The sequence below is a fragment of the Coturnix japonica genome, chromosome 1 (genome assembly GCF_001577835.2).
Source record: "Coturnix japonica isolate 7356 chromosome 1, Coturnix japonica 2.1, whole genome shotgun sequence".
Taxonomy (NCBI): domain Eukaryota; kingdom Metazoa; phylum Chordata; class Aves; order Galliformes; family Phasianidae; genus Coturnix; species Coturnix japonica.
Genome location: NC_029516.1, coordinates 141,604,833 through 141,627,888, shown reverse-complemented (window position 1 = coordinate 141,627,888; position 23,056 = coordinate 141,604,833). Strand labels below are relative to the sequence as shown.

The 23,056-nt window shown below is 36.4% G+C and overlaps 1 protein-coding gene across 1 annotated transcript in view; it reads right to left on the bottom strand.

Annotated features, from left to right (window-relative positions):
- The window catches only part of KLHL1 (kelch like family member 1), a 179,854-nt gene that overhangs the window by 16,848 nt on the left and 139,950 nt on the right, over nt 1-23,056 (bottom strand). Inside the window, exons 7-8 of the mRNA XM_015851663.2 lie at nt 14,557-14,781; nt 2,595-2,757 (exon numbers count right to left, since the gene is read on the bottom strand). Of these exons, the coding sequence (XP_015707149.1) occupies nt 2,595-2,757; nt 14,557-14,781 (388 nt within the window). The remainder of the gene's footprint in view (nt 1-2,594; nt 2,758-14,556; nt 14,782-23,056) is intronic.

Below are 23,056 nucleotides of genomic sequence, written 5' to 3'. Positions count from 1 at the left end.
TTTCCCAGGGTGTGGGTCCGTGGGCCCCTCCACCCTGTTTGTTATGCCAGCCCATAAACAATTAACAAAATGAATCTTACTTTTCACTGTGAAAAGTCGCAGATTTACTTAAATCGTACCTACTCTAGTTCTCTTTAGAGCTAACCTAGCAACATGAAAAGAAGCAGAATTTGCAGAGATTCCTCTTTAACAGCCTGAATGTAAAATGCCAAGTTAAATCTTTCTTGAAAAACTGAGAAGATATGATGCATATTGAATTACAATAGACATTCACTGAGCTGTATGGGATCATCACATAGGAAATAAGAATTTGTGTGTAGAAAAGTACAAAAGATCAGAGCAGGGCACTGAATTAGTAACAAGCCTTAATGATTCTGCTACGATAAAATGCCACAGATAGTTTACTATATGAGGCATGAAAGGCAAGGAAGCAGAACTCCTGGAGGAGACTATAATCAGCCATGCAATCACATTTTGTAGGTGGTTATATGAATGCAATACATTACAAATTCTCTTGTGCCAAACACTGAACTGCTATTAAGGACTTAGTGGAATTATTAACCTATGCCTTTCTGAGGTCATTACACAATAAATATATCCCATATGTGTGACTACAAGACAATTTTGAGAACCTTTCATATGCACATGCTGATTTGGATTGGATTTTGCTATTTTCTTGAAAATGAAGGTTCAGTCAGCTAACCTTTCTGATACTCAATTTGCAGTAATGTATAATAGTTAGAAGGAACATATGAACCAAACACAACTGCTACTTGCAACAGGCTCGATTTTAATTTAAATAACACAAGACTTATTTTAGGTTTGTTTCATTATAGGACATGAAAACAAAATATTGCCCTGCACATAAGCCAATATCTGAATTGGCCTTTTCCCTGTTTCTTACATAATATTAAAAAGCATAGAGCTGGAAAAATACTGCTATTAAAAATAAATAAATATATAAATATCCAATTTGTGAGAATACATTACCAAATGAATCCAATTATTGTAAAGCCAGTGGAATTCAATATAACTGAATGAATATACATTATAACAAATATTTTTAAACATTACACTTGATTTCATCAAAGCCTTTCCACAAAGCACTAATTTATCTGAAAATCTAAAACATAAATTTGCATGTGTGTGAAAGGATAAAATAGTAAATATTTATATGTAGTCTTCAAAAAAATTTTAGTATGTTCTATTTCAATGAATGCTTAAGTAGAACTTCCTTCTGGTATCTAACCTAAATCTCCCCTGTCTTGGTTTAAAACCATTCTCTCTTGTCCAGTCACTATCCACCCATGTGTCATACCTCTCCCTGTTTATATGCTCCCTTCAAGTACTGGAAGGCTGCGATGAGGTCTCCCCAGAGCCTTCTCTTTTCCAAGCTATATAAGACCAGCTCTTTCAGCCTTTCTTCAAAGGAGAGGTGCTCCAGCCCACTGATCATCTCTGCGGCCCTGCTCTGGACTTGTTCCAAGAGCTTTGTGTCTTTCTTGTGCTGGGGGCCCCAGGCTTGGATGCAATACTCCAGATGGGCCTCAGAAGAGTTGAGTAGAGTGGGGACAATCAGCTCCCTCTCTCTGCTGGCCACCCAGCTGAGGATATAATTGGCTTTCCAGGTTGCAAGCACACACTGCTTGCTCATGTCCAGCTTCTCATCCACCAGGACCCCCAAGTCCTACTCACACCTCTTCATTTATTTTCAATTGCCCATAAAAGCGTAAATCTTCTTCATTTAAGATATCAAAAAAACAGAAGTCACAATCTGAAACAGAGTTCCCAGGTATCCTTTACAACTGAGGGAGAAAAACAGGCACTTACAGGACATAATTCATGCTGTCCTAGCATAAGCATCTGGACTAAGTAAGACAGACATATGATAACTTAAAAGTATTATTTCTTCAGCTGATCATAAGGTGAGCTTAAGAGGATGATTGACTCAGTTGAAGAAGTCTATCCAAAAGTTATGAAGTTATGAAGTTATGTGTGATGAATCCCTCTCCTACCTCTAAATTTTACAGTTCACATCATATATATATATATACATATATATATATATTTATCAATTTATAAGCAACAAGTAATAATCAGTGTAGGTAAATTGCAAACAGCATCTTATACTATCAGATGAAGAGAACCTTTTTCAAACCCCATGTCTCTAATTTCATTTCAGAAAATTAGATACTCAGAATTTTGCATAAGATAACTGTATTACTGGGATGCAATTTGGCCCAGGTTTCTAGCTTTCCTGCAAATAGCTCCTTAATAAAAAGTGTCAGCACAATATCGTGTTATTGTGTTAATATAAAATGAGTTTTACTGAGCACCACTTAATATATATGTATATATAATTACTATATTATTATATATTAGTATTTTATATATATATATGCATATATATATATATATATAAATGACATTTGACATGAGTGTAAGAGCCACAAGATTTTAGGGAGTGCACAATGTGACTTGTACTTATTTTAAAAGGTACCCTCAAGTACTATAGAAGTTATTTACTATTGTGTGTCACAGTTATTTATCCTTCTAAGAAATGCATTTGAACTGTAAAAGAATACCCTACTCACTTGCCATTTAATGCTGCTACTCCAACAGTGCTTCTGGCAATTGACATACTTGCCACAAATGTCCACTGCTGACTTTGAGGGTCCCATCTCTCAACTGTATTCAAATAGCTCCAACCATCATGGCCTCCCACTGCATAAATAGGCCCTTCAAGCACTGTAACTCCTAAAATGAAGGAGAGAATGAGAGAATTTGAAAGTATTATTTCTCTGGAAATAATAATAAATGTTTTCCATAATAGCAATGCATAAACTTGCATACTCAAAGTGAAAAAGGAAACACTGATTTGAAATTTGATTAATTAAAAGTTAACATATGGAAATAAAATTAATGCCAATAAGCATGGCTTTACAGGGGTCTTGTCAAACAATCCTAATTTCATTCTTTGTGAAAATTGTTTCCTTCATATAATTATCTGTCAATGATGTAAGCATCTTAAGATTTCTGTAAACTTTTTGACCTGCGGCATGTAACTTTCTTATTATTAATTAGCTTTTAGAATATAAGCAAATGACATAATATATAGACTAGAGACTGGTTATATGGTAGAGCTCAAGTGATTGTCAGCCAAAGAGATATCTGTTTAATGGTATTTTCTTCTGGTGCTCCACGGAGGACGGAATGATGTCTGACACTTCCTGAATTTCTATCAATGATGTAGATGAAAATATAAGTTTTTTTGGTTTTTTTTTTTTTAGTATTATTTATTTATTTATTTATTTATTTATTTCCCACTAGCAGAATGGACTGGCATAGAATCAAGAAAAAAAACAAAACAAGACAAAACAAAAAACCCAACATTTTCAAAGACTGGACAAAATGACTTACAGTGAGGAACCTAAACTATTTAAACTGCATGAGCAGTTTTCTTTGTGAAAGCTTTATTTTAGAAAAGAAGTGATAAGTGACAATGACATAGAATGAGTGTCTTTGGAGGAAAATAATGTTGGATGTGTAAGGATTCTTTATCCATCAAAGAAAGGTCAGAGATGATACTAAGTATAATTCTGGAAATCTCAGACCAAATCCAAGCCTACCCATTAGCCAATGTCTTGTTGAATGTGACTGCACATGACCCATTGATCTAATCAATTCAGAACCTGCTGCAAAACAAGGCCAAGTGCTGGGTCCTGCACTTTGGCCACAATAATCCCATGCAGCGCTATAGGCTGGGGCAGTGTGGCTGGATGACTGTGAAGAGGAAAGGGACCTGGGGGTGTTGGTCGATGCTCGTCTGAACGTGAGCTGACAGTGTGCCCAGGTGGCCAAGAAGGCCAACAGCACCCTGGCCTGTATAAGAAATAGTGTGGCCAGCAGGAGCAGAGAGGTGATCATCCCTCTGTACTCAGCTCTGGTGAGGCCACATCTTGAGTACTGTGTTCAGTTTTGGGCTCCTCACTACAAGAAAGACATTGAGGCCCTGGAACATGTCCAGAGAAGGGCAAAAAAACTTGTGTCGGGTTGGAACTACATGATCCTTGAGGTCCCTTCCAACCCGGGTAATTCTGTGATTCTGTGTGATTCTGTGGAGCACAAGTCTCATGAGGAGCGGCTCATGGAGCTGGGTTTGTCTAGCCTGGAGAAGAGGAGGCTCATTGCACTTTGCAACTTCCTGAAGGGGAGGTTGCAATAAGGAGGAGCTTGGCCTCCTCTGCCAGGCAACAAACAGGACCTGAGGAAATGGCCACAAATTGTATTAGAAGAGGTTTAGGCTGGACGTATGAAGGACCTTTTTTTCTCAGAGAGTGGTCAGGCACTGGAATAGCCTGCCCAGGGAGGTGGTGGAGTTGCCATCACTGGCAGTGTTCAAGAAGCATCTGGATAGGGATCTAGGAGATACAGTTTAGGGTTTTTATGTAGGTATGGTAAAGGGAGGATGGTTGGACTAGATGATCTTATAGGTCCTTTCCAACCTTGTGATTCTATGATCCTATGGTGTTGTAGTTAGAAGTAGGAAAAAAAAAAAAAAAAAAAAGCTATTTTAATGTCAGATCCATGTCCTGCTTCTCTGCTAAAAAAAGTGCAAACATAGTCAATGCTACATGACTGAGAAACCTGAAAGTTTATTTTCCTTGGGAAACTTTCACAGAATCACAGAATGACCTGGTTTGGAAGGGACTTCAAGGATCATGAAGTTCCAACCCTGCTGCCTTGCAGGGCCACCAAACTTCCAGATTTACTAGATCAAATTGCCCAGGGCCCCATCCAACCTGGCCTTGAACACCTCCAAGGATGGGGCATCCACAACCTTCCAGGACCTCACCAGTCTCCTAGTAAAGAACTTCCCCCTAACATCCAATCTAAATCTAGCCTCTTTCAACTTAAATCCAATTCCCCTTGTGCTGGTATTACCAGCCCTTTTGAAGAGTTTACTCCTCTCCTGGACATAGGTTCCCTTCAGGTACTGAAAGGCTGCAATAAGGTCACCCCACAGCTTTCTTTTCCCCAGGCTGAACAAGCCCAGCTCCCTCAGCCTGTCTTCATAGGGGAGGTGCTCCAGTCCCCTGATCATCTTCATCGCTCTCCTCTGGACCCTTTCCAACAGCTCCACGTCTTTCTTGTACTGAGGGCTCCATACCTAGACACAGGACTCCAGATGGGGCCTCACAAGAGCAGAGTAAAGAGGGAGAATCACATCCTTGTCCCTGCTGGCCACCCCTCTCCTGATGGAGCCCAGGATACTGTTTGCCTTCCGAGCTGCCAGAGCGCACTGCTGGTACATGTTAAGTTTCTCGTCCATCATGCCCCCCAGGTCCTTCTCTGCTGAGCTGCTCTCAAGGACAACTCCTCCCAGTCTGTACAGATGCCTGGGGTTCTTCCGGACCAAGTGCAAAACCTTGCACTTTGCCGCGTTGAACCTCATTAGGTTCACCCGGGCCCACCTTCCAAGTCTGTTGAGGTCCCTCTGAATGGCATCCCTTCCTCCCTTCATATCAACCGCACCACTCAGCTTGGTGTCATCTGCAAACTTGCTGAGGGTGCACTCGATTCCATCATTGATGTCATTGATAAAGATGTTAAAGACAGATGCCCGTCTGTGTTTAAAGATGTCCCAAGACAGACCCCTGGGGGACACCGCTCGTTACTGGCCTCCACCCGGACATAGAGCCATAATCACTTTATGTGATGCAATAGGAGATTGTCTGCTTGGTTTTGCCAGTTTTCATTGCTTCTATAATAGGAGACTTTACTCACAGAACTATAGAAAAATCCTTTCACACAGAAAAGAAAGCTTCTGTACAAAATCTTCTCTGCTTTTGTTTTTTAGTATGCATGAACTTGCTATTATTTTTCACATTTTAAGTCTCTTCTTTACAGAACAGCAAAAGCACCGGCATCCTTACATTTACTCCATAACAGCTGATCATTTCCAGCTGAATGTATTGAAAAAGTTAGACAAATAGATTCTACAAGGTCAAATTTTGTTCTGTTTTGGTATTGCTTTGTGTGTACCGTCTGTGAGGGCAAATAATGACTTTAGAATACATAAATGCAATTTATTCATGTTCATGAGAATTTTATCTGGGAAAGATGAACTTGTAACCAAAATCTATTCTTTTATTTATTTTAAATAAGCAAAGTACCTTTTAAGAGGAGGACAAACATATATTGTATTACTACAAGATGATTACTAAATCACTAATTTGTTAACCCAGTATAAAACTTGATTAAGTAATACATAGATTTTAATCTAACATTTTATGCTCTGCATTTATTTAGTTTCTACTTAGATGTAAATTATCATTTTTCACCCAAACCCACAGAAACATAAATATCTCTATGCCAATTCCAGCCAGCATTACTGCTTTTCTGGATCCTGTTATTGCGCTTTAGATCACTTTTCTTCCATAATACTGGTCTCAACATTAAAAAAAAAGTAACTATGGTAAAGCATGACATGTTTTATCTTATACACTAGATAATTAAATGTGATTTTTTATTTTTGCAGCCATAATTTTAACTGAGTTTGAAATACCATCATAGTTCTTGGGATACTGCACATAGGACAGCCTTAGTTGAAACTTGGAATTCAGGATGTACTGAACTGGAGAATTAGAGCTGACCTACCTTCCTCAGTGAATATTTAGCAACACATTGTAGAAAATATCCATCCCTATATATATTCAGAGGCTGGTATCAAACCTGATTTGAAGAGTTATGAAAACACCCTTGCGCTCTAGAGCCCAACAATACTACGCTGTCATGTATACATAATACAAATTTATAGAAGTAAAGATCTGTCTGCAGCTTCTTTATTTACATTTAGTATTGTAGATGAGATACCAGATTCCCAGCTCTGCTACAGTATTATCCAGAGAACTCAACTTAGAAATTATTAGAAGTTTTGTCATTATGATTTGTAGCTCTTCAGTGAATTGGGAGATTATGCATGGATGCAAAGTAGAATGACAAAGAATTTTATAATTCAGAAGAAAAAAAAAAAAAAAAAAAAAAAAAAAAAAAAAAAAAAAAAAAAAAAAAAAAAAAAAAAAAAAAAAAAAAAGGAAAAAAAAAAAAAAAAAGTATCTCTGTATGCTCCTCATCACTGGGAGAAGAAGTCCAAAGCAAAATCTAATACACATGCAAATCATTATTTTGAAGAGATACTTTAAATGCTCAGGTCTCTTGTCAAGAAATCTGAAATTACATATTTCCTTTGATATTTCAAGATTAAGGATAACAATAATTCAATAGCATGGAGGTACACATTTCTAATAATGCGTAAAAGAATGATTCGCAAACCAACCTTTCGCTAGCTGCTTCTTGAATGGTAAATAATAGAGCTATGTCAGAGCATTGTAGTAAGCAAGTCTGTTGCAAAAGTATTCGTCTATATTTAATGCTTAGGAAGTCACTGTTATTTCTGAGGATTCAAGATCCTTTATTTTAATTTGGCATGTTTTACTTTATTTTCTCTGAGACTTTGCACAATTTCAGCATATCAGCACACAGTGAGCAAGACTGCACATATTGATCATAGTACTGTTTTGTGAGATGCAAATGTACCTGAAGAGATTTACCAGTGCAGAAAAGTGAGGTGCTTCCAACGAGATACTGACTCAAAGATCTTTTGGGGGGATATATGGCATGAGTCCTTGCTTGAGTTATTTCATTTTAATTCTGGTCGTACTGTTTAAAATGAATCCTACTGAATAATCTTTCTTTTTTATTTATTTATTTATTTATTTATTTTAAACAATTCCTTCATGTTCCATAAATAACAAAGCAGATTCCTTCTTGTTACATAAATAACAAAGCAGTGAACATTTTCTTTACACTCATGAAGCACATCTTTTATAGATGAATGTGTTCCTTCCCAACTGAAAGCATTAAGTGTTTATGACTACCAATTTGTAAAGGTCTAAAAGTACCTCAGGCTCCTTTCATGAAAGAGATACACTCTAGATTTGACATGTATCAGATTCACAACTCTGTTGATTTAAGTTTGAATTAAACAGACATTGTGGTCACTTTTTCAGAGTGTCTAAAAATCCAGCAACTTTATTGTATAAATCCGGAAATACTGAATGTCGTTGCCCAAACCAGCAGGACTTGGTTGCATGCACATATGGTTGTATGAGTGTTGCAGTATTTTCAGCTTGATTACTGGGGTTGAATGATTAGAAATAAACAAATACATGTAAGTGAAATGAGCAACCAATGATTATCAGTATGCTCTACAAAGTAAGATCTAGAAAAGTTTCCTTTATCCTGCATCCTTGCTTTTGTAAGTATAGCAAAGATTCTGGAAAACAAACAAACAACAACAAAAAAAAAACAAAAACAAAAACAAAGCATATTTTTCATGATTTTAAAAAATTGTTAATGGTTGGTGTGCTTACAATACTTTTTTGACAGTTAATCATAAATAATTAGAATTTGAAATACAAACAATTCACTGGAACAGGCTGCCAAGGGAGGTGGTGGAGTCTCCTTCTCTGGAGATATTCAAGACACGCCTGGACGCCTACCTGTGTGACGTGGTGTAGGGAACCTGCTTTGGCAGGGGGGTTGGTCTCGATGATCTCTAGAGGTCCCTTCCAACCCCTACAATTCTGTGATTCTGTGATTACAATTTTAGCATACCAACAGGGTACAACAACATCATTTTGTTGTCTTTAATGCTAATATAATTCTCTGCATTTCACTCACATTGTTTTCCTCTAGACTTTCATCTCTCTCCTGCTGCCCATTAGGACACTGGAGGTTCATATCTGCCTCTGTATCTATAATGAAATCTCAAATTTTCATCCAGCTGTCTGTTGATCTCTGTGTTTTGTCCTCGTAATCTCTTAATGATTTGTTTCATATACACACAGCATACTGAAAAGTCAGAATTATTTTGATGTAAAACTTTCTTTTTTCTTTTTTTTTTTTTTTTTAAATGAAATATGGGAATTTGCAGTTTTTATTTCACTCTTCTGTAGCCCAGTAATTGCAGTTTATAGAAAGAAGACAAACCTCCAAGCTAGTGAAGAAAGAAGAAATGAGAGCTCTTTATTTGCAACAGTTTTCTATTTCACAGTTAACATAGGTGTTGTAGTTAAATCTGGATCTAGCTTTTATTTATATTCTTAAGCTTTTTCCTTTGCCTTGAATGCCTTTTTGTATAAATTGAACATTAATTTATTTACTGGTGCTTCAGAACTATCTAAAATAACATCTTTTCCACAGCAGAGGTTTTTTTTTCAAATATAAGATAAAAGTTAAACTCTGATTCCCTTGAAGTTATCCCTAAATTTAGGTTTAAAGACTGGTGCCACACATCTTTATATTTCCAGTGCTCAACAGCAATAATTTCCTGCTAAACATGTTATGAAAATACTAAACCTGTAAACAGTCTGTCTATAGGCATTTAGCCTATCATACATTGCTACATTCTGACATTCCTGTTTCTCTGATCTGCTACTCTCATTGAATTCTTTAAGCTGTGTTTTCCTAGCTAAACTGTTTAAAAAAACACATGATAACAACACCCACTCTTCAGCAGCTAGATTTCCAAGCAAAGTTTATTTCCCATAAAATGAAGTAAGGTGATTGCTCTCCATATTCACTTGATAAGCTGCATCTTTAATCTGCATGATTTCTGCTATAATCAACACCTGTTTCAGTGTGAATCAGATATTGAATTGTTGTTATGGATCCACAAAGGTGTCTAATATCTGAAACTTTTTTCTGATATTTGCACTGAAGGCACATTTTAAAAATCTTTTCACGTTTTACAAAATTATTATTTTCAGAACACTGAGATTTGAAAAAAAAAAAAAAAAGAAAAAAAGAAAAAAAGAAAAAGGATAATATATTAACTTCTGGAAAACATTCTACCTATAAGTTTATACTTCTTAATAATTCACCCTACTATTTGTTTCCTTCTTGTCATTTTGTGAAGTGAGTGAATGAAATATGATTGCTAGCAACAATGTTACCTTATACTCAATCAAAAAGAAATGAACAAATGGCAACAGATTTAATCTAACCCAACAAGTAGTTAATGGACATGTTGGAAATTATGAAAAGATCTTTCAATTAATCAACAGCAATTACACATAAATGGTAAACATGAGAGATGACAGACCATTACTGAAATAAATGAACTGTGGAGCCAAGTCAACATAATTACACAATAAGTACTTTCCAATATAAAAGTGTTTTTTTATTTGTAACTATATTGAAAGAAATATAAGATAAGAAAACATGTAAATAGATTTGCAATCAATTTCCAGTAGAGATAGGACTGATGTGAGTCTTACTTAATAAATGGATAAATGAACAAATACATTAATACATGCATACAGAAATCAGATTTAGGTAACGGATCTTTAATTCACAAAGTCTCCTCGGTGATTGAAAGAGTCCCGGGCATTTATACAGATCAGAAGGAGCAGTCCTTGAGAGTAGCCCTGCAGAGAAGAACCTAGGGGACCTGATGGATGAAAAACTTAACATAGCCAGCAGTGTGCTCTTGCAGCTCAGAAAGCAAATGGTAACCTGGGCTCCATTAGAAGAGGGGTAGCCAGCAGGGACAGGGAGGTCTGATTGTCCCTCCCTACTCTGCTTTTGTGAGGCCCCATCTGGAGTATTACATCCAGGTCTGGAGTCCCCAGTACAAGAAAGACAGAAAGCTGTTGAAGAGGGCCACAAAGATGATTCGGGGCTGGAGCACCTCCTCTATGATGACAGGCTTGAACTGGGCTTGTTCAGCCTGGAGAAAGAATAGGCTGTGGGGTAACCTAATTGCAGCATTTCAGTACCTAAATGAAGCCTATAAACAGGAAGGGAGTCAACTCTTTGAAAAGGTCGATAGCAGCAAGACAAGGGGAAATGGTTTAAGTTGAGGGAATGAAGATTTAGGTAGGATGTCAGGGGAAAGTTCTTTACTATGAGAGTGATCAGGTCCTGGGACTGGCTGCCCAGAGAGGTGGATGGCCTGTCCTTGGAGGTGTTCAAGGCCAGGTTGGATGGGGCCCTGGACAACCTGGTCTAGTATTAAATGGGGAGGTTGGTGGCAAGGGGGGTTGGAGATTTATGATCCTTTAGGTCCCTTCCAACCTGGTTACTACTTTTACATTATAATATGTATTTACTGCTTAGCACCAGAACCACAGTGACTGATCCCGAGGTACAGGGTGGTTTTGGTTGGTTCTTTCATCCAGGGAACCCCACGATAACAGAGCAGCCTAGCAGTTCTTGTGAGAGTGGCTGACGTGGCATGGGCATTGCCAGGGCAACAGCTCTGCATCCACGCCCCCTGCCTAGAAAAAGCCTCAGGGACAGAGAGGAGGAGTCAGGGTGTGTGAATCACATGGGCTGTTCAAACAAGGAGAAATGGTAAGCCACCCATTCACAGGACTACACACTGAGGAGGGTTGTTATTACTATGAAGAGAATGGTAAGTGTGGGAGCACCTGTTAATGGCCTGGTAATGAGGTGACAGTGGTGCCAGCACTATCAGCATCAGGGCAGAGCTGAACAGTGACACCCCATTAAGGCTATCCTAATAGTGCTAGTGAGGCTGAGGGGAGACCTTATCGCTCTCTTCCAGTATCTGAAAGGTGCTTACAGTGAGAGCGGGGCAAGTCTCTTATCACTGGTGATAAGTGACAGGACGAGGGGAAATGGCCTCAAGTTGCGCCAAGGTAAATTTAGGTTGGACGTTAGGAAACACTTCTTTACAAAAAGGGTAGTTGAACACCGGAATAGGGTCCCCAGGAAGGTGGTTGAGTCGCTGTCTCTGGATGTGTTTAAGAGCCGTTTGGATGTGGTGCTCAGAGATATGATTTAGCAGAGGGTTGTTAAGAGTTAGGATACTATGGTTAGGCTGTGGTTGGACTTGATGATCTTCAAGGTCTTTTACAACATGGGTAATTCTATGATTCCATGTGTCACCATGTATGCCCTGGTGAGACCACATCTGGAGTATTGTGTCCAGTTCTGGGCCCCTCAGTTCAAGAAGGACAAGGAACTGCTTGAGAGAGTCCAGCACAGAGCCACAGAGATGATTAAGGGAGTGGAGCATCTCCCTTACAAGGAAAGGCTGAAGAAGCCGGGTCTCTTCAAAACCTGCCTGGACACATTCCTGCGTTCCTGCTCTGGCAGGGGGATTGGACTAGATGAAGCAGTAAGAAGAAACAATTAGGGCTATTCTCTTTCATTGTCTTATAGACTTCATGCCAAATCATAATGCCATTTCATGGTTCTATCATCAGCAAAGATATTCTCAGCTTTTTATCCAACATTTCTCTAACTTCCAATATTTCCTCTGCCTCCTGAACCTACTCTCTTAAGATTCATTCTCGCACACACATGTACTCATTCTATGTAACTTTAATAATAATCTTTAGACAATTAAAAGTACATTTACTTATGTTTAGCTAGTTCAGAAAAATGGGTTGAAGCCAGAACCTATTACACAAATCAAAACTGAAATTATTTATATCCTTTGGGGTCATCTGGTTAGAGGGAATTGTGCCTTATGCTACAGGCTATAAAAAGAAATCCAAAGCCTTCTCACCAGCAGTAAATGGAAGGAATTTTTATAGCATCTTCATGCAGATGATTTCTGCTGGCAAAATTCTGTCTTCCAAGAATAAAAGAATAATATGATCCCATAACCTTATTCCAATCTAAGCTAAACAGAAGTTTATTAGGTACTATTGTGCATCTTTCTTCCCATTCAGACCAACTTGAAAATATACAGTTAGTTGTGAACTGTGAAATTCATATATTCACAAAGCCAAAACATGAAGTTGAAGTGTATGCCTAACAGCCTAAATCCAGCCCACAACAGAAACTTAGACACCTTTTAAATAGGTAATAGAAAGCACAAGGCAGTTTAGGACACTTCCCTGAAAAAGATGCGTAGCCTAATTTTTTTACAGAAGCATTTATATTGCTTGTTTTGGAATGATAAACTCAGTGTTATTTGTTTGCTCAGCTCCTTCATTTATTAATTTTTTTTTATTATTTTTTTATTCTTCCTGGTTTTGGTTTTGTTTCTGTATATAAAGTTTACATTCAGCCTGCCACTAACTCTTTATTTCTTCCTTCCCTCTTCTTCCTCTCTGCAGCTTCTTCCTTCTTATCCTTTTTATTCTCTGAATTTATCATTCAAGATATATTTTCACATTCCCTCTTTCCCTTTTTGTTCTTTCAGTTACTTTCTACTGTAGCTATGAAAGTTGTAATTTGGTCTTTCTGTTACAAATTTTCATTCATTGTTTTCTAGCTTCACATTACTCTTTTTTATTCCAAAAATGTTTTATGCCCTGCTTGATATTAGATATTTGTATAAAAGACACTAGAATTAGCTATTAGTTGTAGCACATTTTCTGGTACTTTTGAGACAAAAACAAACAAACAATAAAATAATTAACAGTAAAATTGTGGGGAAAAAAATGTGTCAAAGTCAGAACAAAATTTGTGCATGTACTGTTTTAACTTTAACTCCATATTTGCACTGCATCACATAAGTGTGTTGTCTTCCTTGAAGTTTTATTAATCTTGTATCATTATCTTTTTATTAACCTCGTATCATTACATAAGTCTGAGCACAAATATGTATACGCAAATTTTATTCTAAGATGTGATTCATTTCATTTTAGGGAAGATATTTAAATATATACCACACTTTGTAGTTTAGAATTTTGTTGTTGTTGTTGTTTTGTTTTCTTCTCTTTTCTGCATTTAAAATAAATAAAAGTAACTAGCTTAGATGTAAACTTATTAAGTAAACCTAAATTAAGCTTTAAGACAATAATTCAGTTTTTATTTGCATTTTGGATTCTGAAAATCAAGAAAACAAATGGAAATGAGAAATGAGAGTTCAGATATCACATTCAGCTTCTATATAATCACTATAGGCAATTTAGGAATAAGTAGGAAGGAAAGACAAGAGAACAGTACTACAACATATCTTGATTAATGCTGATAGTGGTATGAATGATCCTTGAAAAGCTTAACTGAAGTAGATTAAGGGAACATATGCTCTACCAATCATGATTAAACTATTGCTGCAAATACATTTTAAAGTGAATTAGTGACATAATGTGTATATTTTTGAGCACATTTCTTATCAAGTTGTATAAGTGAAAACATAATACTTTGAAATGAAGTAATGTTTTGATTATTTGACAAATACACCTGTTATCAAATGCTGTGGGGAAAAAAAACCAAAACCAAAAACAAAACCAACCAACCAAACAAAAAACCCTGAACATTATCACCAATATGTTAAAGTTTCAGAGTTTCTTTCCCTGTCTTGTCTTTTCTTAAGTATTCATACATCATTAAATAATAAAACATGTCTTAACCTTCTCTATATTTTTAGTGATCTAACAAGAACAATGTAAGTATTTATTAATACTGATGAATGAGATATGATACCTATTAAACCCTAAATTTTGCATTATCATTTACTTATCTGAAAAAAACGTGTTAGATTTTTAAAATTTCTTTTTTCCTTACCTAAGCCATGCCTATGTGTTGACATTGGTGGTAACACAGTCCAAGCCTTTGTTTTTGGATTGTAACATTCAACAGTGTTCAATGTCTTTAAACCATCACGGCCTCCAATGACAAACAGCTTGTCATCGATGACAGCAACACCAAACTGAAGCCTCCTGCCATTCATCACTCCAGCCTGGATCCATATATTTGTTCTGAGATCATACTTTTCAATAGTTGTAGCACCTGATAAGACACAATAATAAGATAATGTATATAAAATGAACAACCTTTTTTGGCTGTTACAGTTTTTGTTATGAAAGTGAAAAAACAAACAGCTAAATCAGCCCTATAGTATCAAAATATTGTAAGCTGAATAACAGTATGTTTTACCCTTATGATATTCTACATTTCAGCAGCATAACAATCACACTGATTATGTTACATAGTAAATTTTAGCAAAATATTTCAATATTTTCTTCTGAACTTAGTTATTTGATTTACAGATTCACAGGTGAGTTCAAAAGATATACATAAAATAACTTATCAGTTAATCACAGAAGTGACTTTTAACAGTAAATATTAGATACAAAGTGAAATTTATTCATAAAACCAGAGAGATAGAAGAGCTTGTGTAGATCTCAGAAAGTGAATAATTAATACATCCTATTATCTGAATACGATTATGAGAATCACAGAATCATGAACAGCCTTAGGATGAAAGGAAACTCAAATACCACCCAGTTCCAACCCAATGGCAGAGCTGCCAGCCACCAGATCTGGCTGCCCAGGGCCCCATGCAACCTGGTCTTGAACACCATTGGGGATAGGGCACCCATAGCTTCTCTGGACAGCTTTTTCTACTGTCTGACCAGTCTCTGAGTAATGAATTTCCTCCTAACCTAATTCTCCCTTATTTTAGGAAAATGCATAGCTAATGCTGGTGACTTTGTTGAAAGCTAGTGTTTTGTAGCTGGGAATTTGATCTATCTAATAGCATTACTATGTTCTTTGCATTTATTGTAGTTTCCATGGAAATAAATAGGACACATTACTTTTGGAGCAACTTATGTGCAATTTAGCCAGATATATTAAATCCCTACCTGGTTTTATTATACCATAAGTTATATAAACCAATTTTTACATTTGATTAATAGAGACAGGTTTATTTATCTATTTGCCTCTAATTTAAAATTGATTTCTGCAAATGTATTAAATCTTTGGTTTTGAAGGAGCAAAATATACACTGCATGCTGCAGGGCATATTATAGTAAGACATTAATAGAGCTATTTTCTAATGTTTTAAGTTTTTATATGTTGAATGTATTAATGTTAAATTTGGAACTGTAATAAATTAATGCTATAATGCAGTCTACCTTACTGCTAAAGATTGCCATTTTCAAGATTTGTCATTCTGATTTCACAAATTATTACTAATACAACAAATACAATCCTTGATTTATGTTCAGCTATATATTTTATTATATTGGTTAAGTCAGAGTTTGGCACCATGCATTATTAAGTTCCATACTGAACTCCTAATCCAGAAGACTTCCTAGATACATGAACTCAGTTTATCCAGTATGACATTTTGCCTATCTGTGGAAAAAATGAAAAAAAATAAAATCTATCAAAACCTATTTCATCTATTCCTGAAAAATATAAATAGACATGAACTAAAACCTTAACAGTTCCTGATATACTCTTTCACTTGAAGCAGATCTAGAAAAAATAGTACTCTAAAGCCTGAAAACAGAGGAAAGCCTACCCCATGCATCTGTCATTATTACTGTTTTGCAACTACTTTCTTAAACTTAATAGGGCACAAGAACATAAGATGAATAGTTTTAGTAAGTACCAAACCATTCCCTGTTGAAGTCATGAGATTACACTTTGTTCAATAACAGACAGTTGTGCCAGGTTAGATATTTGTCACTGAAAAAATGTCTTATCCTACTGGTGTTCTAATCTAAATTGGTTTGGTTGCTATGACTCTGAAGATGTAATATTTAGCTTGAAAAAATCCTCCGACAGGAAGGTGGTGAAACCACTGAAAGATACAGTCAGTGGAGATTTTAGGATATCTTTAACTGGAGATTATCGACAGGAAGCAAATTTTGAATATTCTAAACTACAACATAGGGGATATGACTACATGAATTTAATCTTCTCTTATAGCCCTAAAGCCATTCATTTACTTTACCCTTGATAGAAGAGTAAGAATGACACTGTTCACATTTTGAACCTAGTTTAAGCTGTTCTTCATCCTAATACTAACTGAGAAGTAATGGAACTGCTCAGTAAAACAACAGAACTACCTTCTTCTACTTTTACCTAAGAAGAAAGTAGCTACTATTTCTGACAAAGTCATAAATTCAAGGACATGTTACTATTTGATCATGAAAGTAAATGGATTTTCTGCACCTGGGAAAAAGGAAGAGACAAAATCTTAAGTCCTTTAGCTCTAATATATTTCAAAAGTGCTTAGCTACTTAAATGCTACGTCCTCTGGGTATATAAAATCAATATTATGCTGGAATATTGATATTTCATTCATCACATATTTTATGATTTCCTTATACTTCAAAAGGAAAGCATTGTTACATAGCTAAATGTTAACATCACAAAAATGCTAAGCACTACAGAGCACTACTTGACCAAAACAAAAGCAGAAGCTCGAGAGAACTTACAAATCTTGTCTTCTAAGTGAATGACAGTGGAATTGTCAAGACAACATGCATTAGCTGAGTATGAAAGTCTTACTTTATAGACTTTTCATCAAAGATTTCCAGTGTTGGGGATTGTAGTGGACAACAAGTTGAACATGATTCAGCATGATTTCTTGATGCTAAAGAGGCCAATGGTCTTCTTGCCTATGCTAGGTTGCCAGCAAGTCAGAATAGATCACCCATACATAGCACTGATGGATGCACCTAGAATGCTGCATCCAGTTCTGGGCTCCCCAATACAGGAGAGACATGGAGCTGCTAGAAGGTCCAACAGAGGGCCACAAAGATGATTAATGTAATGCAGCATGTATTCTGCGATGAAAAGGTGAGACTTCTGGGACTGTTCAGCCTGGAGAAGAGAAGGCTTGGGGAGAATCTCATCAATGTCTGTAAAAATCTGACAGGAATATACAAAAAGAACAGAGCAAGATTTTTCTTAGTGGTGACCATTGCTAGGAATAGACATATTTGGAACAAAATGGAACATGGGAGGTTCCAGCTGAACATCACAAACTATTTATTTACTGTGCAGTTTACAAAGCACTGGCACATGCTCCCCCAAAAGGTTGTGGACTCCTTGAAGATCTTCAAAAAATGCCTGGACAAAAGATCCTGGTACCAGGCAACCTCCTCTACGTGGCCCTGCTTTAGCAGGAGAATTGTACCTGATCAGCTCCAGAGGTCACTCCAAGACTTCAGAGCTCTGTGATACTGTGCATTGGTAGAAAACTGTGAACTCCGTTTTATATTTCCTTCTGCATATGAATCTTAGTTGAACCTAACTCTGAATAGTCTGTCAGAGAGTAGAAAATAAGAGACACAATTTCTGGACAAATAGTTGGAGGTTTATGCTGAGATCAGTGGTGAATAATCTTTCTTTACAGTGCACATCCTCTGATGTATGTTCATCAAGAAGCATATTCACATTTTGATTCCTGGCACTGGTCTGCCCCACTGCAGAGGACACCTTAGCATACAAAAGGCTCCAGGAGATAATTGCCAGATTCAAATCCAAAGTAAATTATGCAATAGTCTGCTTCAGTGAGAAAAGCTGAGAGGTTTTTGCATTACACTGTGGCAGTCACCAGAGATTTTCCAGAGGCATATGCTTCAGAGAACTTACAAAAATCCTAATGCTTAGGACTTTGCCTTATTAACATGGAAGATTTAAAATAAGCTAGTTCTCTTCTTGTTCTCATACTAGATTAATTTTGACTTTGGGGAATTGACAGGAATTTCCAGCATTCATTTTCTGCATAATCCTGAGCTCTTTGTCCTGCAAATCTTTTTTTTTTATTTTTTATTTTTTATTATTTTTTTTTTTTTCCCTGATGCTGATTGGCTAGTCACATTCATATTGGACAAGAATTAGATGAATGCCAGGATACTTCCTGAACTTTTCTTTCTAATGGAAAAAAGATCTATGTTATAGACTGGAAGACAAGAGTTTGTCTCGCTAAGATTGTAATACAAGCTACTGTGTCCATAGCATCCACCAGCTGCTCTAAAGATGTGTCTGCTGTGTAGTCCTATTACACTGTCAGAAAAGGTTTCAGAGAAATGAGATCTACTTTGTGAACGGTAGTGCACACTCCACTGTAGTAGAACACCAGATTTTTGTCAGGGTAGAGCCTGAAAGCAAGACAGTGTATATAAGGTGAAATGTGATGTTAAAGACTAGAGGTTTCAATTCATTTCCATTCTTAAGGTAGTATCACTGTCAAACATTGCTATGTAGGTTGCTGAAAACTTGAAAGCAAGAATGAATTCAAGCTAATATTCAGTATATATTCACAAACTTATGTCTGTATTCAATGCATATATTTTATCTAGAAACATATATTAAAAATATCTGTCATTTTGCATAAGGTGGAGATAATTGTATAACAGAGTATTTGAGTATATCTGTTTCAGAGAGAAATTTAATCAATAACATAGTAACAGAGAACTTCAGAGTTTCTAAAGGAGAACGTCATAAGGGCAATTCCTAATTCTGCTTGCACATTTATTCTTCTGAAACTGGTAGTGGGTGTTGATGTGTGGTGCCTGACACACAAGAGTGACTAGTGCTACCAAAACAAGGTGAACAGATAGAAAAAGAATGATTCATCAGTCCTATGGACTGATTATCACAATGCAGCACAGCACTGTGAAAAAGCTCACTTGCAAGAAGTTCTATTAAGTGCAGTAATCATAAGGGCAACCTTACACATACAATAATATGTATTATGTATTATATAATGTATTATCAAAGTTTTGGTTATCATGGATAAAAGAATAACTGGTAAAAATTAAAAAAACAAAAAACAAAAAACAAAGAAAAAAAAAGTTAAAACAGAAAGACAACTAAACTCTAAGTTTTGGGATCAAACAATTATCATGTTTATAAAATACTAGTTTTTAATTTAAAAGAATTATGAGGCATAACTAGAGATTGCAAGTCTATTTATGTGATTAAAAGCAATGTAGTATCTCCAGTATCTCCACTTTTATATATATAAGTGTTATATTTAATACCTTTCTGGATGTGTGTGAGGGACCTTTTTCCATATTTATTCTGAATAAGGAAAACCCACAAGACTTAGCGGGTCAGTGGTATTGTATGTAATATGGTATTATGCAGGTCAATGTGACAATGACGATTGTCTATTGTCTATCTTTACATGAAGCAATCAGTAAGTAATTAAGAGTAAATTATGAGTCACATTAAAGTTAACCTTTGTATATACTTCAATTTTTCATTGACGTTTCATCTCTCTACCTATCAGTAGGAAGCTGATGAAATTTTAGACCCTCACTCATCTTTAAATACCACTCTAGTTCATAGCATTCACCTCAGCCCAGTGATCCAGCTTACCTAGATCCCTCTGAAAGGCCTCCCTACCCTCAGGCAGATCAGCACTACCTCCCATATTGGCGATATCTACAAACTTACTGAGGGTACACTCAATCCCCTCACCTAGGTCATCAATGGATTGGTCAGGACCCATACAAAACAAGATGGGTCCCAGTAATGACCCCTGAGGGACACACCCTGTAACAGGTCAGCAGCTGGACTTAACTCCATTAACCACTACCTGTTGGGACGGCCCTCTAGTCATTTGCATACCTACCTGTCCAGACCACAGGCAGCCAGTTTCCCCAGGAGAATACTGTGAGAGAATGTGTCAAAGGCTTTGCTGAAGTCTAGGTAGACTACATCAACAGCCTTTCCCTCATCTACCAGTCTGGTCACCCAGTTGTGGAAGGAGATGGTTAGTGGATAAAATAAGCTAAGTACATCATTGAACACTCCAATTTTTTTTTTTTTTATTTTTTTTTTTTTTTATCATTTGTTAGCTTGTACAATTAGGATGTAGTTTTGGTGAAACCTCCGCATGTTCCATTTCAACTACATATAAACGTGGGAATGTTGGCATATAGAAATTGCAAATTGCCTCAGTCACTGAAATGGATGCCTAACCAATCAATTAAAACAAAACAAAACAGAAACAGAAACAAACAAACAAAAAACAAACAAAAACAAGACAAACCAAACCTTGAAAAACAGCCAAACAATAAAATACCATCCTTGTGTTCAAGACAGATATTTTGTTAAGAAAGATTTAAAAAAAATAAAATAAAAAAAATCCCCATGTTTAAAATAATGCCAGTATTTAAAACCATGAAGAAAGGTAGGAGTACTACATTTATCATTTCAAGGATTTTCCTCCCTCCCCACCCCAGACTTTCTGCTGATTTTGCAATTATTAAAACTGTTGCTGATGCACAGTTGTCTGTTTTGCTCAAGATTTAAAGATGCTGCTATGATTAGGTGACCTTGATGTAGTGATCTGCAACATTACATCACAAGCTTAAAGGATAGTTACTCAAGTGGAATGAATGTGACCTAAGTAGGTTACCGATGCAGGTATCAAGGAGAAAACCTCAGTAAAGAAAGAATTATACAAAAACAGAACAACAGTCACTGCTGATCTCATTATTTTGACTGTAAGAAATGCCTTTAAGCACTTAAATAAATAGATATAATAGTCCTTTTATATTTTATTTTTATTTTTATTTTTTTTAATTTTAATTTTTATTTTTTAAATGTGTGTATGTACATTAAAATATAAGGATTTCCCAGAAAGTGACGTAAACAAATATCAGAAAACCTTTGGGAACATTCAGATATTTAATATGATAATATGATAACTGTTAATATTGTTGAGGAAGACATTAAAGGCCACCAGTCCCAGTATTGACCCCCAAAGGACATCACTCATCATTGATCTCCATTTGAACATTGAGCCATTGACCACCACCCTGTGGGTACAAGCTTGCAACCAGCACCTCATCCACTGAAAACTCCATCCATCAAATTCACCTATTTCCAGTTTGGAAAGGACACTGCAAAGGCCTTACTGAAATCTACACAGATGACATCAGTGGCTCTATGATGCAATCATGCTATCATAGAAGGCCAATAGGTTGGTCAAGCAGAACTTGCCCCTGATTAAACCATGCTAGTTGTCCTGTGTCACCTCCCTGTCTTCCATGTACCTTAGCACAGCTTTCAGGAGAATCTGCTCCATGATCTTCCCCAGCACAGAGGTGAGGCTGACAAGTTGATAACTTCTAGAGTCATCCTTTCTACTCTTCTTAAAAATGGATGCTATATTATCACCAGAGACTTTATATGATTGTCATGACTTTTCAAAGATTATTGAGAGTGGCTCAGTGACTACATCAGCCAATTTTCTATGGACTCTGAGATGCAAGTATACTAGACTACCTTGCTCAACAACAGAAGTTACCATGTGGGAGTATACAGGATGAAGATACTAATATATCTTAGTGTATTCTTCCATGGTCTACATATCTCCATGTATTTATCACAATAATAAGGAATGCCTTTCAAAAGCAAAATAAGGCAATATCTGAAACACTGCTTCAGCAGGGTAATTAATATTTCAGATTCGTTTTCTGCACTAAGTTGCTAACATCTGCCAGTTTACAACAGGGAATACTAATCTTAAATTTAGTGTTCCTATGCTCCCTTACATAAGCTACAGTTATGAAATATAAGGTTCTTATTATTCCAGAACATACTTTTGAATAGGCAACTTAAGAAAGTGTTAAAAGACCAGTGTAAGGACACTTGAAAAATATGCAGACATAATACTAATAACAAACAAACAAACAAAAAAACAAAAGGCTTCAGAAATCTTGTTAGGGCTCAGTGCCAACTCTTGATGTGACCTTGGAGAGGGAACAGAGTGTTACTTGCTGGAGCCAGGTTGGACATGGGTGACCTGGCTTGTGTTGGCAGCTGCAGGGGCCATTGGGGTCTCTGTATCAACTCCTGGAGTGTTTAGATATATAGAATCATTTAGTTGGAAAAGACCTCTAAGATCATCAGGTCCAACCATTAACCTAGCATTGTCTACTGCTAAGCTATGTTCCTAAGGACCAAATCACGGCATCTTTTAAATGTCTCCAAGGATGTTGGCTTCCCTGGGGAGCCTGTTCAAACCCTTCACTGTCTTTTAAGTGAAGAAATATTTCCTACTTAATATCAAACCTAACATGCTTTCTTCATATTGCTATGTACACAAAATTTTTCATGGATATTGTTTTATATGTGATAACAACATGGTTTGTAGTAAATTCCAAACCTGTAAAATTTAAGCACACATCTTAGAGACACAAAGAATAATTAAGAGGAAAACCTAGATGCTTTCATTTTTTCTGCCTTAATTTTTAGTATTTCCAGTAAACTCTGAAAAGACTAGGAACGTCAATAAGTTGGT